Source organism: Canis lupus, chromosome 8, assembly GCF_003254725.2.
Source record: "Canis lupus dingo isolate Sandy chromosome 8, ASM325472v2, whole genome shotgun sequence".
Lineage (NCBI taxonomy): Eukaryota > Metazoa > Chordata > Mammalia > Carnivora > Canidae > Canis > Canis lupus.
Window position 1 is genome coordinate 41067994 of NC_064250.1, and position 18221 is coordinate 41086214.

Below are 18221 nucleotides of genomic sequence, written 5' to 3' on the forward strand. Positions count from 1 at the left end.
ATGAAGCAAAAGCAATCTAAGAGGGAAGTTCATAGCAATAAATACCAACAACTTTAGGCCATAACTAAACTTTATAGCTCAAGTTACTAAAGCCCATGGTTATTAGAAGGAAGGAGATAAAGAACAGAGCAGAAACAAAGGTAGTAGAGACTTAAAAAACAACAGAAAATATCAATGACATAAAGAGCTGATACTTTGAAAAGATTAAAAAATGGATTCACAAAAAAATAATAAAAGAGGACTCAACTAAATAAAATCATTTATAAAAGAGGAAACATTAGAATTGATGCTACAGAAATACAGAGGTCATAAGACACTACTGTGATCAATTCTATAAGACATGGATAAATTCCTAGAAACATACAATTTTCCATGACTTAGTCATGAAATAGAAAATCTGAGCAGACCAATTACCAGTAGGAAAATTGAATCAGTCATTTGAAACCTTCAGATATAAGGACACATGTATATTGAAAATGAAAGGAGGAAAAAAAAATTTTCAAATGGAAAACCAAAGAAAGCTGGGGTTCACTGACCCAATTCAATGACCATATGGCTTCACTAGTGAATTTTATGAAACCATTAAAGTAGAATTAATACTAATCTTTCTCAGACTCTTCCAAAATATAGAAGAGGAGGGAACACTTCCAAACTCATTTTATAAGATCAGCATTACCCTGATAGCAAAACCAGAGAAGAAAACTACAGGAAAAGAAAAATACAGGTCAATATCCCTAATGAATAAATGTAAAATTCCTCAACAAAAATTAGTGAACTGAGTACAACAGTACATTAAAAGAACCATGATGAAGTAGGATTTTTCCCCCAGGGTTACAATGATTTATCAACCACAGATCAATTGATGTGATAGACCACAATAACAAAATAAAGCATAAAAAGAAAATCACATAATCCTCTCAACAGATGCAGAAAAAGCATTTGAAAAATTTAACATCCATTCATGATGAAAACTCTCAACAATATGGATATAGAAGAAAGGTACCTGAATACAATAATATACATGGCAAGTCCACAGCTAACATCATACTCAATGCTGAAAAACTGAAAGCTTTCTCTCTAAGATCGGAACAAAACAAGGATGCCTACTCTCACCATTTTTATTCAACCATAGCACCGGAAGTCCTAGCCAGAGCAATTTGGCAAGAAAAAAAATAAAGTCATCCAAATCAGAAAAGAAATAAAACTATCTATTTGCAGATTGCATGCTTCTATATGTAAAAAAAAAAAACCTAAGGATTCCACCAAAATAAACTATTAAAACTAATAAACCAATTAGTAAAGTTGCAGGATACAAAACCAATATATAAAAATCAGTTGCATTTCTATGCACTAATATTGAGAGAAATTAAGAAAATCCCATTAATAATTGCATCAAAAAGAATATAATACCTAGGAATAAAATTAACCAAGGATGTGAAAATCTTACACACTGAAAACTGCAAGACATTGAAAAAAAAAAGGAAGACACAAATAAATAGATATTTCATGGTCATGGATTAAAATAATTAATATTGTTATAATGTCCATTTTGCCTAAAGCAATCTACAGATCCAGTACAATTCCTATCAAAATTCCAATGGCATTTTTTACAGAAATAGAACATTCATTCCTAATGAAAACACAGAGGACCCCAAATGTTCAGAGCATCTTGAGAAAAGTGAACAGAACTGAAGACATCACACTTCCTGATCAAATTTATTACAAAGCTGTAGTAATCAAAGCAATATGGTACTGGCATAAAAACAGAAGATCAGTGGAACAAAATAGAGTAGCCATAAATAAACCCACGCATATATGGTCAATCGAACTTACAACAAGGAAACAAAGAATATACAATGGGGAAAGGATATTTGTCTTCAATAAATAGAGGGAAAACTGGACAGTTACATGAACAAGAATGAAATAGGACCACTGTCTTAAACTATAGAAAAAACTCAATATAAAGACTTGAATGTAAGACTACTTAAAACCATAGAGCTCCTGGAATAAAACATAGAGAATAAGCTTCTAGACATAATTCTTGGCAGTGTTTTTCTGGATTTGACTCCAAAAGCAAGGGCAACAAAAGCAAAAATAAATGGGACTATGTCATTCTAAAAACCTGTGCAACCAAGGAAGTCATCAACAAAATGAAAAGGCAACCTATGGAATGGAAGAAAATATTCACAAATTATATATCTGATAAGAAGTTATTATCCAAAACATATAAAGAACTCATAAAACTCAGTAGAAAAAAATCCAATAAAAAAAATGAGCAAAGAATCTAAATAGACATTTTTCCAAATAATAAGACATCTAAATGGCAAACAGGTACATGAAAAGATGCTTAATATCACTAATCATCAGGGAAATGGAAATCAAAATCACAACGGGATACCACTTTACATTTGTTAGAATGGCTATTACAAAAAGATGAGATAAGACGTAAAGTTAGTGGGAATGTAAATTGGTTCAGCCACTATGAAACGCCACTATTTCAAAAGATTTTGAAAGTTGCTCAAAAATTTAAAAATAGAACCACTACATGATCCAGCATTTCCATCTGGTACCTACCAAAAGAAATGAAATCACTATCTTGGAAAGGTGTCTGCACCCCCATGTTCATTGTAGAATTATTTGTAATAGCCAAGACATGGAACAACCTATATTTACTGACAGATGAATGGATAAAGAAATTGTGGTATGCATGTACAATGGAGTATTACTGAACCATAAAAATAAAGGTTATTCTGCCACTTGCACCAACATAGATGGACCTGAGTGCATTATGTGAAGTAAAATAAGTTAGAGAAAGATAAACACTTTATAATCTCACATATATGAGATAAATAAATCTTGAGGATGTAATGTCGGTATGGTTACTATAGTTAATACTGCTGTATTGTATATTTGAAAGTTTCTAAGAAAGTAGATTATGAGAGCTCTCTTTACAAGAAAAAATACTTAGTAGCTGTGTAGTGATGGATATTAACGAAACTTACTGTGGTAATCTTTTCACAATATATACACAAGGGACACCTGGGTGGCTCAGTGGTTGAGCATCTGCCTTTGGCTCAGGGCATGATCCCAGGGTTCTGGGATCAAATCCCACATGGGGCTCACCACAGGGAGCCTGCTTCTTCCTCTGCTTATGTGTCTGCCTTTGTGTGTCTCTCATGAATAAATAAATAAAATCTTTAAATATACATATGTGTGTATCACATCATTTTTTACATCTAAAATTAATGCAATGTTATTTGTCAATTATATCTCAATTTAAAAGAATATGGAAATTTTAAAATAAATAGCTATTGACTCTTTGTGAATAGGACACAAGAAAAAACAATAAAATGTAAGACAATTTTAGATTATTTCACAGTGAATGTAGTTAAAGAGTAAATTCATTTTCCCCTCAAACTTCTGTTTTGGGGAAAGATTCTTACATGACTTTTAAAATCTGTTGTAAAATTTTAGAAATAAACTAATCTATTGTTTTCAGATGATGAAAATGAGATGTTACCAGGTAAAGTAACCCAGCCAATTATTGGCAGAGCATGATTCCAACTCTTATATGAAATCCAGGCCTTCAACTCTTGAATCCTAACTTCCAGTGCTTTTCCATTGTTTATGTTTCTTATCTAGTTACTTAGCTTAAAAGTGGCTTGGAAATTTACAGTGATCTCTAAAAGTCCTTTCTACTTTAACTTGCCCATGTTTTTCAATTGATCCATCAGCAGCTGAGTTCCCAACTGCCATTCATTTGTGAGAAACTTTATTTTACTTTAAGACTTACACCCTTTTCTAAGAAACAAGAGCACCAATGTGAGTCTCACTTCTTGAGTGCTTTTTGTGTTAGACTTTTGAACATAAATATTTCTGTGCTAAACATTTTTAACACATTTCTCTTATTGAAATCTTAGAATTGTGTGAGATATAAAGAATGTTAGAGAAAGAAGATATTTTGGCCATTATTTCTTTAAATTGGCTAATTTATTCTGATTTTATGTTCAGTACATTTTTCCAATCTATCACACTATTATTGTAAAAACTTCAGCCAAAGGGCCCAATTTGTATAGCAATTGGTGAATCTCTAGTTGTGATAATTTTTTCTAAAACAGTTGTTCACAATGATTGAACTTGTTCTTAAATGTATTTAAACCAATCATTCCCTGCAATTTAGTATTCATCCATTTTCTCTTTCCTTTTCAGGCCTGTATGTGGAATCAGAGGGAAAACTCTCATAATTAACCTGCCAGGTAGCAAGAAAGGATCTCAGGTAAGCAACCTTGAAATTTATATGATTTAGTGTCAAGTTTTAGCCAACTTCAAAAGTTAGCCCACAAAAAACTTGGAGCACTCCATGAGACTGCCCTCACTTCTGACACCAGTTGCAATTCAGTGCATTCCCAAAACCTCCCTCAGTTGCAATAATTCACTAAAAAGACTCACCAAAAGATATGGTGATAGATATACTGACGGTTATGGTTTATGACACAGAAAAGATACACATTAAAAGTAACCAAGAGTAGAAGACAGGTACCGAATGCAGACCTTCTGTTATCCTCTCCCTGTAGAATCATGAATGCATTACTCTCTTGGCATCAGTGTATAACAGCACAGGAAGTATTGCCAATCAGGAAAGCTCCAAGCCTTTGGTGTTTAGAGTTTTACTGGGGCTCATCATGTACTACCCATAATGCTGACCTTTAGTCTCTAGCCCTTTCCAAAGGTTAGACTATTTCCTTTAGTCTCCAGCATCTTCCAGAGGCAAAATTGATAAAAAATGCCCAAAGCCCTTTTCATAAATCACACTGTTACAATGTCTGGTGGCCAAAGTTCCCAGGTAACAAAGACACTCCTGTCACATCCCAGTAACTGAGCGCAAAAGCCAGACTCTCGTGGGGTAAAGTTAATTCATTACACAAGCTACTTCCTGGCTTTTGGCCAAGGCTCTCTTACAGAAAAATGATTGTATTTTTCTGGCTGGGCATCTATTATGTACTATAGCATTTATATTACAGATATAGCAACATTATCAGTGTGAATATGTCTGAGATTTGGAGGAGCCAGTGTGGGATAGGGATAAATTTAAGAAATAGCTAATTTATCCTCTAAAACCTTTACACACATTTCATATTTTTTGCTAATATATTAATTTTTTACCTTGATCTGCTACTGTTTGTATCCTATGATACACTTGCTCAGAACTGTTTACCACAGACATTAGCTGTCCTGTTCAGGCCAGTCATTTTCTATTGGTATTACATTTTGAGGGGGATTTAACTCAATTTCCCAATACATATGACTATCAATGTCAGTATTTATAATCTTATTAGCAATGCCAGTATTATAACATTTCACAGTGAAGTTGTAGATATAACTTGAAATAGGAGTTAAAAGATAACTGGCACACTACTGGAGTTCTATACAGACATTAACAGTTAGCCTAGCCTATTATCATATCATATGATCAAAATGTCTCCCAGAGCTATGCTACTTAGGTTTACAGGCTTGTCAGGTTCCCAAAGCAGTAGTCTCAGCAACATACAGCTTTAACCTTTCTGGCATATGTTATAACTGAGCTAAGAAACAATATCCTCTCTTGTTCTAAGGATTTTAAGTTACCTATATATTGGTTCTCCTTCATTGCATAACCCATTTATTCATTCCTTTACCTCCAGCTACCATTCCTCCTTCTCTTCATTTATACTCAGACTTTTCCTCTTAAAATCTCTTAATGTGACTGTTGATTTGGCCACTGTGCTGGTCCAGATTTCCACCAGTAATACTCATTTAACAAGTGCCACCAACTTTTCCTTTTCCAATCATACAAGATAGGGTTTCATAAGTACAGAACTAGTGAGCAATCTCAAACACCAGTCAATATAACTGCATTCAGTATCAATCCCAATTTGGCCAGATGGAGTCAGGCATAATCTACCCCATCAGGCCCTTAGGAACTCTGACATAAAGGTTTAAAGGTACAGTTAATAGTTTCTGCTTAAGAATCATCCTGCTTCTGGCATGCACAGTTGCAGCCCTGATCCTAGTGCAACAGCATCAGGTAAAAAAAAAAAAAAAAAAAAAAAGACTTTGATGTGATGTGATGAAAGAAAAAGTATAGTCCTAAGAAAAAAGTGTAGTCAGACCAGCATCTGCCCCAGTCAACTCTTCCCTAGAAGAGTTGAGGACTATATGTATTTATTTAGTAGGGACCCTGTTTTCGCCTCCCTCATGTTGAATGTGACCACACACTGATGAGAGCATATAAGCCATGTTCTCCTTTTTTAGACAACAAATGTTTCCATAGCCCATTCCAATTTTCTATCAAATCATTGCTCTGTATATGAAAGTGTGTACCTTGGTCTAAAAAAATGTGATTGCAGTCATTGGTACAATATTTTCTGTTCTAGTCCTTTTATAGTACACTGAGTATTTGCATCTGCCATTGGGTAAGCAAAGCCCAGTCCGGAGTAAATGTATATTCCTGTTAGGATTCATTTGTAGCCTCAAGGGACTAGCAGCACCAGTCCAACTTGCTAGCTATGTGCAGGACTTTCCCCTATGGAATCTGCTGCCTAACTTTCTGCTGTCTGTCTTTTTTGTTAGCAGACAGAACAGTTCTCATGGGCATTTTGTGCCTCAGAGGCTGCAAGAAGACTTATCGATTGAACCCATATCTGCATTGTTACAGTCCCCCATTGCCAACTCATCTCATGGACCCACGTGCCATGTCAAGCATGCATACTGGGATATCTGCTCACCAGTTCCAATTAGCTTCCAATTCTGAACGGGGGTTCTTCTGACAGGCATTGATGTATCTTATTTTAATATACCCCTTATATTCCCAGAGTGATTTCCATAGGCCATGCCCCATACAAGCATCCATTTAATAGTCAAATTTTCCTTTGTCCTTCTGCCTGACCATATTGCCAGGTCACTGGACACTTCCTATGAGTTGGTTAAAACCCAAACATAAGGGCAAACATCATGCAGTTCAGCCTATCGAGCTGATTTGTTTTTACCTTCTTCAATCAGAGTGGCGGCCTTCCAATCAGGATGCTGTCCCTTCACCTTGGAATTGCCATCCATAAATCAAGCAGCTCTTTGTTGATCAATAGAAAGCTGTTTATAGGGCACCGCCCAAGTGGCCCAAGTGGCCATAGGATCCAGCAGCTCCTCAGGTGGTTCCGAAGTCGGCCCTAGGTGAAAAGAGGCTACCTGCTCGTGAGTACCTCCTTGCATTCTCCTGGTAGCATGATCCTATATGCACCATTTCCATTTTATTATGGAACTCTCCTGGGCATTGCCTTCTCCATTAGAGCATTTCTCTGATATTGCCCAAAACATTATGGATATTTCAGGTTTCAAGATTATTTTATGTTCTTCAGTCATAAGGGCAGTCTCAATTAAAGTCCAATAGCAAGCTAGTAATTGTCTCTCAAATGGGAAATTTCTGGCCCAAAGTCCCAGCAGTTGTTGCTATGTGGCACTCACAGATTTTTTCCAGAAACCCAATTTGCCCTTCACACAGGGCTGTTGTACAGCATATTAATGACCTATGTGTAGACTCAGGCAATCTTATTTGTTCCCCCTTAGTATGTACATTATATATTGGTGGAAGAGCAGATTTATATGCTTTCTGTTTTACAATACTAGGTAGAGGAAGAATTATCCAGTCAAACACAATATCCATCCCCATAATACATTCAGGTGTAAAGGAGACTGACCACTTCATATAAAGTTCACTGTCCAGACATTCTAATTGTCACCCCAACTGTAATTCTATCAACTGTTATATCCCTGTATGCTTCCAATCTCACTGTACCTCTCATTAGAACTTCAAGAGGTAAAAGAAAAAAAAAAGAAAGAAAGAAAGAAAGAACTTCAAGAGGTATTAGAATGATAGTACATGGTGGGTCCCATGTTGAGGAATCCCAGAAAAGTATCTTCTCCATCCCATGACCATTCTGTCCATTTATGTGTATATGTATGGCCTTGGATTTCTAAACCTGGGTTGGACCAAGGAATTTTCAGACTCCTTTGTCAGGCCTTCTCTTGATTAGATTATGGGACCATCACTTAAGGTGATTCAAGGTGGTTTCTTTTAGTTATCTTTGCCTCCTAGCTTTTAAAATTCCTTCAAACTAGGATAAATAGATTCTTTAGGACCCTTAATGGTTGGGAGACCATTGCTCCCATAATGTTGCTACATTAACACCTTTCTTTTGCCCACAACAGTGCTCACTTTATTCATCCACTTCTTAGTAATCATTTAAATACTTCTGCCCTGATAGGACAAGTCCCTTGAATCTCTCATTTCTCTTTCCCCACTGTTTTATGAATAAGTCTAACTTTATTTACTTTGTATTGCTTCAGCATAACACTTTTCTTTGGAAGCAGCTCAGGAGCTAGCAGCTATATGTTAAATCAGCCAAAATCTAAGCTTGGTGTAGCCTCAGGATATACCCCAGCATTCTTCCTTTTGTTTAGCTAGTGCAAATAGCAATCACCAAAAGATTGTAAATTTACCTTATTTTTTTATGCATCCAATGACACAACTCCTTAAAAATTAGATCTTTCATTTCAAAATTCTAATGCTAACTTTTATCTCCAGTAACTAATCACAGCACAGCTATAATTCCATACTGTAAGTGATCCTGTGTTTATCCAGGCTCTACAGATTCATCATCCCCACCCTCTTCATTTCTTTGCCCAGATCATGTTTCATGATCACATGAGTCAGGATCTTTCTAGTGAGTCGCACTTCTAACACCAACTGTAAGGAGTTCGGGCTAACTGCAAAAGTTAGCCAACTGCAAAAGTTAGCCAACTATAAACTTGGAGCACTCCACAAGACTTCCCTCATTTCTGATACCAATTTGCAATTCAGTGGGTTTCTAAAATCACCCTCAATTTTAATAATTAACTAGAAGGACTCACAAAACTCACTGAAAGCTGCTATACTCACAGTTATGGTGTATTGCAGGGAAAGAATACAGACTGAAATCAATCAAGAGAAGTAGTACATAGGGCAAATCCTAAGAGATACCAAACAAGGAACTTCGGTCATCCTCTCCCATGGAGCCACGGACCACATTACCTCTTCTTGGCCATAAAGGAGACAATACACACAGAGTATCACTAACTAGGCACACTCACCTTTGCCTTTGATGTCCAGAGTTCTTATTAGGACTGATCACATATTACCCACATGGTTGACCTTTAGTCTAACCATCCCAGAGGGGAAATTTATGCCTTTAGTCTCCATTCCTTCCAGAGGCAAAACTAATATCATGTTTCCCAAAGTCCTCATAATAATCCTTATTGTTAGATTGTCCAGTGGCCAAATCTCCCAGGCAAACAAAGACACTCCTCTTAGGCAAGACCAGAAACTAGAGTTCACTTCCCAAAAGCTGAAAGTAAAGGCAGAGCTCTAGGTCGAGATTAAATTCTTTGCTATATAATCTTTATCACTAAAATGATTGAGCCATACAAAGAGAAGTCAAAAGATTAGGTACCCTTACTAATTCCCATAATCCTCTGTAAATTTTAAGATACTTCTCTACATCTTAAATTTTAAGGTAAGTTACTATAAATGTAAAAGAAAAAGGCCTTTTCCCAAACACATTCCCCAAACATCTGGCCTGTGTTCTGAATTTAAAGTTCTCACCTATTCTCTTTTGCTAACACATTATAGGTAATGATGGGCACTTGAGCAGGAAACTATATTGATTTTTAGGCAGTGCTCTGTACAAACATATCTATTTTTACATATTGCACAATGTTACCTAGCTGTACTTTATGATAATAATCAGAACTTTAGCTCTATGAATAAAATAAATCAGTCCTCAATATGTTTGTTAATTCTAGTGTTCTGCTCTAACTAGGAAGATAAAAACTGTTTCCTGCCTTTTCCATAATGCATCTTTGAAACCCAAAGTTGTATAGAAATTTTACCATAAAAAAAATATTGTAAAAGTATGTAGTTTTCCAGTTTACAGGGAATACTATGTACTGTATTTACTTCATATTTCACACTGCAAAGATAATATTTTCAATATGATTCATTCTTATAGAATGAATAGCAGAGATAGATGGAGAGATAGATACAAAATCACAAATAAGCTTGATTGTTACCATTTTATATGCCTATAAAAGTACTTTATCTTCATTTCTTTTTCTTCCTCTTGCATACAGGAATGCTTTCAGTTTATACTGCCAGCTCTACCTCATGCCATTGACCTTTTACGTGATGCCATTGTAAAAGTAAAGGAAGTGCATGATGAACTTGAAGATTTACCTTCCCCACCACCACCTCTTTCCCCTCCTCCCACAACTAGCCCCCATAAACAGACAGAAGACAAAGGGGTTCAATGTGAGGAAGAGGAAGAAGAGAAGAAAGACAGTGGTGTTGCTTCAACAGAAGACAGTTCTTCATCACATATAACTGCAGCAGCCATTGCTGCCAAGGTAAGCTTGCTGACTGAGACCCAAAGATCCAAAGGAACCATAGGTAAATGTACTGACTTCATCCCTCTTTCCATCCCATTTTTTCATAAACTCAGTACCTCTTCAGGGCATCCATTAAAAAGAACCAGGATATTCATGATGCTCCACAGCTATGTTCCCTTCATAATATAGAGTCCTTGAAAGCATTAAACTTTATTCTCAGTTCTGAGACATTAAAGATACTGCTATTACCTATTGAAGTAATAGGCAAATAGATAAAATATGAGATTTAAGAGTTCTTTGGAAATGTCATTTTTGTTGTCATATTAAATATACAATGTTTATATTTAAAACACAAAATATTCACATTCATAAAGGAACAGCAAACTAAAGGTAAGAGAACTTACATTGATTCAAAAAATTAGTTCAGAAAGATTAGTATTTTTTTTAAAGACAAGATTTTTCAGCAATTAACACTTATTTAAATGTTTCTTGACCTAAATTATCCTAGTGGTATAGAGAGGAAATAGATATAATGTATTTGCATCTTTTATTCAATAAAGTAATAAATATTATTAGAATATTACCAAAGTATTATAGATTCTCTTTGGACAATTTTGGCAGTAAATAGAGTACCACAAGGTAATTGCATAAATTTAGTCATCTTAGTCATAGAACATCATTTACATTATTATGCATACCTAGTATAATCCACCCAGTATGCTTTAAAATCTTCAGAAAATAACGTATCACTTCTGGGAATAATGATTGTTCATTGATCAAAAGTACAATATTGAAAACCTAAACTTATTCTATAAAGGGATTCCTAGAGTTATCATCTTGATATATTGACTATGAGCATAGCTTGAGGCAGTTTTTGACAACACATAGATTAGAAAGGATCATAGAGATCTTTTTAAGGTGTCCATTTAGACAACCAGTAGGTAGTTCTTTCACCGAAGACCAAATGATTTTGTCTCCAGATCTGTTCTGTTATCCATTAAGTCCTTACTTAAGGCTAGTAAGTATTTAAGTTGTATGTGATTTTTTGCCTTGTTTTGTTTTGTTTTGTTTTTATGGAACTGATTGGTTAAATAGGCATATTTTTAAATCATTATATCTTCTTACTCTTTTATTATTAATTAAAAGAGTAAAAAGTACCATCAATTTCAACCTTAAGAAAAAGCTTACAACATTTGAAGGCTAATAAGTATTTAAGTTGTATGTGATTTTTGTCTTGTTTTGTTTTATTTTGTTTTTATGGAACTGATTGGTTAAATAGGTACTTTTTAAATCATTAAATCTTCTTACTCTTTTATTATTAATTAAAAGAGTAAAATTTACCATCAATTTCAATCTTAAGAAAAAGCTTACGACGTTTGAGGTCTAACTGGATATTGTCATTCTACATTTGAAAATTTTGGACATTTCATCGTTTCATTTCATTCATCACCCTTTTCCTTTCCAGTCATTTTGCTTGTATAGTTTCATGTTTTCCTGTCACTATATTCATAGTTGTTATGTGTTGTGCATTAGAAGCATCCATTCTACACCAGTCCAGCTGTTATCATGGCACACGGTGAGCAGCCCATTCCTGGTCTCATCAATTATTCCCATCATGCAACAGGCAGTGCAGATGAACGGGTAAGACAATAGGCTTTTGCTTTGATGGTTTTGCAAGCATACCGTCTACCTCCTATCCTTGGAGATAGGCTATAACATATTATGGAAGATATGCTTTATTCTGAAGGATCTTCAGCATGCTTTTTTTCAGTGTGAGTGCCATTGAGCATAACCAAGGAACTTAATTAATAGAGTTTCTCCTGTGCCTGAAATACTCTAATATCAAGATTCTGTCATATGTGACAGTGAGCTTTTATCACAGGACTTCAAGAAATTCATTGCTTGGAAGGTATTTTTTTCTTTCCACAATTTTATCATATACCTTTAGATTAATTACCTAGCTTAATTAAGATAAGCTGGTAAAAGGATCACTTTAAGCTTTAAAATATAAACAAATTGGTCAGACTCATTTAATTTCTATTAACTTTTCATTTTGCCTCATGAGTTTTCATCATCTTCTCTTTTCCTTCAATATAGTCTCAGTGAAACCATTTAGAGAGTTGAGTCTTGATATAGTTTCTGAGATTATGAATCTTTAGATAAAAACTTGTAAGGATACATATCACTTGTTTTAGTCACTGGCTGAATGATAGTTTGTAAAAAGTTCCAGGTTAGAAAAGATTAAACTGATAAGTATAACTGACTAAACAGTAATAATTTAGACAATGGATGCCAAAAAATCTCAGTCCTTAATATGGATATAAAATGAGAGGCAATGGGGTGCCTGCGTGGCTCAGTTGATTAAGCTTCTGCTTTCAGCTCAGGTCATGATTCCCAGACTCCTGAGATCAAGCCCCACATCAGACTCTCTGCTCAAAAGAGTCTGCTTTTCCCTCTTCCTCTGCTCCTGCTCCTGCTCTCTCTGTCTCTGACTCTCTCTCATCTACTCTCTCTTATAAAAAAATAAAATCTTTAAAATAAAATAAAGTGAGAGGCAAAAAGAAGAAAAAGAAACAAGTGAAATTTGGCTTAAAATCCTTAGAGAGATCCAATTTAAAAATGTACAAAAGATATGAGTAGACATTTCTCTAAAGACATCCAGATGGCCAACAGACACATGAAAAGATGACCAACATCATTCATCATTAGGGGAATCCAAGTCAAAACTACAATGAGATATCACCTCACACCTATCAGTATGGTTAAAATCAATAACACAAGAAACAAGAAGTCTTGACAAGGATGTGGAGAAATAGGAACCCTCATACACTATTGGTGGGAATGTAAACTGGTACAGCCACTCTGTAAGGCAATATGGAGGTTTCTCAAAAAGCTAAAAATAGAATTACCCTACAATCCAGGATTGTGCTACTGAGTATTTACCCCCAAACTACAAAAACACTAATTCAAAGGGAGACATGCACCGCTATGTTTATATTTATAGCAGCATTATTTACAATAGCCAAATAATGGAAGCAGCCCAGATGTCCATCAATTGATGAATGTATAAAGACGATGTGGTATGTATACACACACACACACACACACACACACACACACGGAATATTATTTAGTCATGATAAAGAATGACATCTTGCCATTTGCAATGATATGGATGGAGCTAGAGAATATAATGTTAAGCGAAATAAGTTAGATAAATAAATACCATATAATTTCATTCACATGTGGAATTGGAAACAAAACAAATGAGCAAAGGAAAAAAAAGAGTTCAATTGGCTTTTGGGATTTACCTATGATTGCAACAATAAGATACCTGTGGGCTTAGCAAGTGCTTACAAATAAGCTCCTTCAGCAATGTGGTTTACCTGGTCCTATCAGTTGAATTCATTTGGTGTCTTGGTAGATGGTCTCTGAAACTGTTAATAATTTTTGAAGGTAAAATCATAACTTTATTACCAATACTAAATGAATACATATCCAAGGTGTTATTTCATACATTAATTATTGAGGGAACCAGAAAGGTATTACAACTGCTTCACAGGAAAGTTCAAACACAAATATATAAGCACTAAGAACATGAAAATGAATTTACAAATAGATGCAACATTTAGGAGGCGCCTGGGTGGGTGGCTTAGTTGGTTGAGCATCTGCCTTCAGCTCAGGTCATGATCCCAGGGTTCTGAATTCGACCCTTACATCAGGCTCCCTGCTCTTCAGGGAGCCTGCCTCTCCTTCTGCTTCTCTCTCTCTCTCTCTGTCTCTCTCTGTCTCATAAATAAATTTTTTTAAATCTTTCAAAAAAAGATGCAACATTTAGTCATTATCTGCAAAGCAGATAATGCAAAGCAGCCCATTGCACTTCTATTGGACAAAAGAATCATTTGGATACAAACCATTTGTACATTACTATCAGTTTTTTGCAAGTTGGAGTTGTAAAATATCTGAAAGACAATAGACAGTGAAGATAATCCAGAATGGTCCCCTACACAGGACACCTGATACTTTTTGTCTTGATAAAATTTTTCCGGTCATATGAAAGGAATACAAAGTGCATGGATGTTTTCAAAACACAAGTAAAATTTTTGCTCAAAATGTCCATGTGCTTTTAAAAAAAAAATGTTGATTTTCTCAAAATGTGAATTTAAAAAGTCAAGAAGTTTCTGTAACACTACTGTAGTTGTTAGTTAAAGGATGACTTGGTAGGATGCCAATTGTTTTTTCCTAGCATTGACCTTTGAGTAATATTGTAGCCCGATTATGTGTGTATGTATTGAGAAATAGTAGTAATTATTTGACCTAATAAATAGATGTTCTTACAAGTTTTTCATGAAGCTAACTAACTATTATTATCAGTAAAATAAGTAAGAAGCCTTATTAAAATAAGCTACAAAGACCTTTTTCAAATATGGGAAGCAATATGCATTGTACCTTACAAAACAGCATTAACTTTGGCATCAGATATTTTTAGTTCTGTCAGCTCTATGACATTGGGGTAGTACTTTTTTATTTCTAAGCTGCAGTCTTCTCTAAAATAGAAATAATAATACCAACTTTGTTACTACTTAATGGCTAAGTTATGGATATTCACATAGGAAAATGGATATAAAAGCACTTAACACAGTATCTGTATAAAAGTAAATATTTGTTATTTTAGGAGGTTGATCACCTCACTGATTCTAACTCAACTTTCAGATAATACTTATACAATTCTCCATTCATACTTCCTCTTTCTTTGCCCGATTGAACAATCCTTTCTTTCTCCTTATTCAACGTTTAGGCATCCTATAAGGCCTAACTCTGTGGTTATTACATTTTTATAAGTTGTTACCTCCTTTGGAAATGTAGTTAATGCCACTGCCCCTCTCTAAAGGCTCATACACACAATTGTTGAGTTTAGTTGCAAGGCCTATCCCTTAGTTTAAGTATTCTTGTGCCACAAGAAACAACAGATGTTGGCAAGGATATGGAGAAAAGGGAACCTTCCTGCACTAATGATGGGAATTCAAACTGGTTCAGCCACTCTGGAAAACAGTATGGAGGTTCCTCAAAAAGTTAAAAATAGAACTGCTGTACAATCCAGCAAATGCTTTACTAGGTATTTATCCAAAGAATTTAGCAATATTGATTTAAAGTTATACTTGCACCCCAGTCTTTAAAGCAGCAATTATCTACAATAGCCAAACTACGGAAACAGCCCAAGTTTCCATTGGCTAATGAATGGATCAAGAAATATACATACACACACACACATATAATGGACTATAACCCATAAAAAAAAAGAATGAAATCTTGCCATTTTCAATGACATGGATGGAGCTAGAGAGTATAATGCTAAACTAAACAAGTCAGAGAAAGACAAATACCCATATGATTTCACTCATATGTGGAGTTTAAGAAACAAAACAAATGAGCAAAGGGGAGAAAAAAAGAGAGAGGCAAACCAAGAACAGATTCTTAACTATAAAGAACAAACTGATGGTTAACAAAGGGGAGGTAAGTGGGGGGATGGAGGAAATAGGGGGTGGGATTAAGAAGTGCACTTATGAGGAACATTGAGTGCTATATGGAAGTGTTGAATCACTGTCTTGTACATCTGAAATGAATGTTACACTGTATATTAGCTAACCAGAATTTAAATAAAAATTAAAAATTAAAAAAAATTTTTTAAATGTATTGTGCTAGGTAAAGTCCAGTCTCCTCCCTAAAGCCTTTCATAAATCCAATCTCTATTTATCTTTCCTTTCATTTTGTATTATATTCATTCACCAAATATTTCTTTTGACACTAATATGTATATAAATATCACTTTGCTCGATGCCGTGAGTTTTTAAATGATTATATATGATTTGAACCCTCCCCTTGAGGAACTTACAGTGTAATACAGAAAATATATTCTAAAATGAACTAATTTTATAAGTTTATCATAACAGTATTCTTGTGAGATGCAAAACTTGTCTTATTATTCCAGATTTTATTCTACGAAATCCTATGAGACTTATCAATGGCTATTTTGAAGTTACTTGGCATGATAAATTCCCAGGAAACAATCTGGTCTAATCCACCATCATCTTTCATCTCAGTTATTTCAGTGACTAGTCTTATCAGTTCCACTTTAGCCTCTCTTCAGTTTGCTCTTCCTCTCAAAGCCAGAGTCTGTTTTTTACAACACAAAGTAAATCATGTCACTTTTTTTTTCATGTCACTTTTCTACTTGAAACCTTCAATGGATTCTTCTACATGTTCTGCTAGATTCTACATGATCTGGCTCCCATCCCCAGCTTTTCTAGGCCTTTTCTTTTTTTTTTTTTTTTAATTTTTATTTATTTATGGTAGTCAGAGAGAGAAAGAGAGAGAGAGAGGCAGAGACATAGGCAGAGGGAGAAGCAGGCTCCATGCACCCGGAGCCCGACGTGGGATTCGATCCCGGGTCTCCAGGATCGCGCCCTGGGCCAAAGGCAGGCGCTAAACCGCTGCACCACCCAGGGATCCCTTCTAGGCCTTTTCTTACCATTCCTCTCCCTTTCTTCATTGCTCACTAACCTTCATCAAGCTTTTTCTTGCATTAGGCAATATGCTGTCCCCTAAAAGGGGACCTAAAATGTCCCCTAAATGGGGACCTCTTAACCCCATTCTTTGCCTGATTGACTTCTATTTATTCTTTCTGTCCCAGTATAAGTATTTGTCTCTCATAGAAAGACCTTGATCTGTCTCCTCCAGTCTAAATTGTTTGCAGTTATTCTCCTATAGCATCTTGTTCTTTTTCTTTATAGCACTTATTACAATTTAAAATTATATACTTATTCATGGGTTTGAAATTTATATATGTAGACTGCAAGGTCCATGAAGAACAAGGATCACATCTCTTAGTTTATATGATCGATATACCCAACATTTGGCACATATTATACACTGTGTAAATATTTGTTAAATATGTTCCATGAAAAATTATGATATATCATCTATCTCTAAAGAATAGATGTCCATTAACTACGTTTATAAGATAGATGAAAAAATGAAGATATATTTAGTAATGCCCATGATGTATAGGGACTCTTCTATGAAAGACAATAATCATACTCTTTCCCTATAATAAACCAATATATTAAGTGACCATAGTAATAATGATGAGATAATTTTTGAAAGCCAACTAGACAGCAGATACTATTCTAAGTGGTTTATATAAACCATCAGAAATTGATACCAAAATGCAGGTATAGGCAAGATTATACCTTCTATTTTCCTGGAAGGCAAGTATATATGGCAAAACAAATTTTAATAAGGATTCTGATTAATACCATTGAGAACAACAAAAATTCTGAATAATTTTAAACAATAGGAGAATAATTTTAATAAGTATAAATAGTCCTTGTAAAGAAACAAACTCATGAATATGTGAAGTTTTACATTTTAAGGAACATTTGTTATACCTCATTGTTCACTGTCTAGACAAAATCATAAAGTGTGACTTTTCTTTATATATATGTATGAATCAAATTCTTATGGATTTTTTATCATTAATTTTAATCTAAATTCAGGTCTTTACATATCTGTTCCTTTTTTGTATTAATAATGTCTACTTTTTATTTTATTTTTTGTTTCAAGTTTTTATTTAAATTTTAGTTAATATATAGTATAATATTGGTTTCAGGAGTAGAATTTAGTGATTCATTACTTGCATATAACACCATTGCTCATCACAAGTGCCCTCCTTAATAGTATCACCCATTTAACCCATCCCTTGCCCA

The 18221-nt window shown here is 34.7% G+C and overlaps 1 protein-coding gene across 16 annotated transcripts in view; it reads left to right on the forward strand.

The window, feature by feature from the left end:
* GPHN (gephyrin) overlaps nucleotides 1-18221 on the forward strand; it is a 634768-nt gene that overhangs the window by 393126 nt on the left and 223421 nt on the right. For 9 of the 16 annotated variants that reach the window (XM_025444205.3, XM_025444207.3, XM_025444206.3 and 6 more), the window contains 3 exons: nucleotides 4210-4276; nucleotides 10201-10473; nucleotides 11989-12096. In XM_025444205.3, the coding sequence (XP_025299990.1) occupies nucleotides 4210-4276; nucleotides 10201-10473; nucleotides 11989-12096 (448 nt within the window). The remainder of the gene's footprint in view (nucleotides 1-4209; nucleotides 4277-10200; nucleotides 10474-11988; nucleotides 12097-18221) is intronic. The other 7 variants (XM_025444210.3, XM_025444213.3, XM_025444212.3 and 4 more) reach the window with 1 other exon arrangement.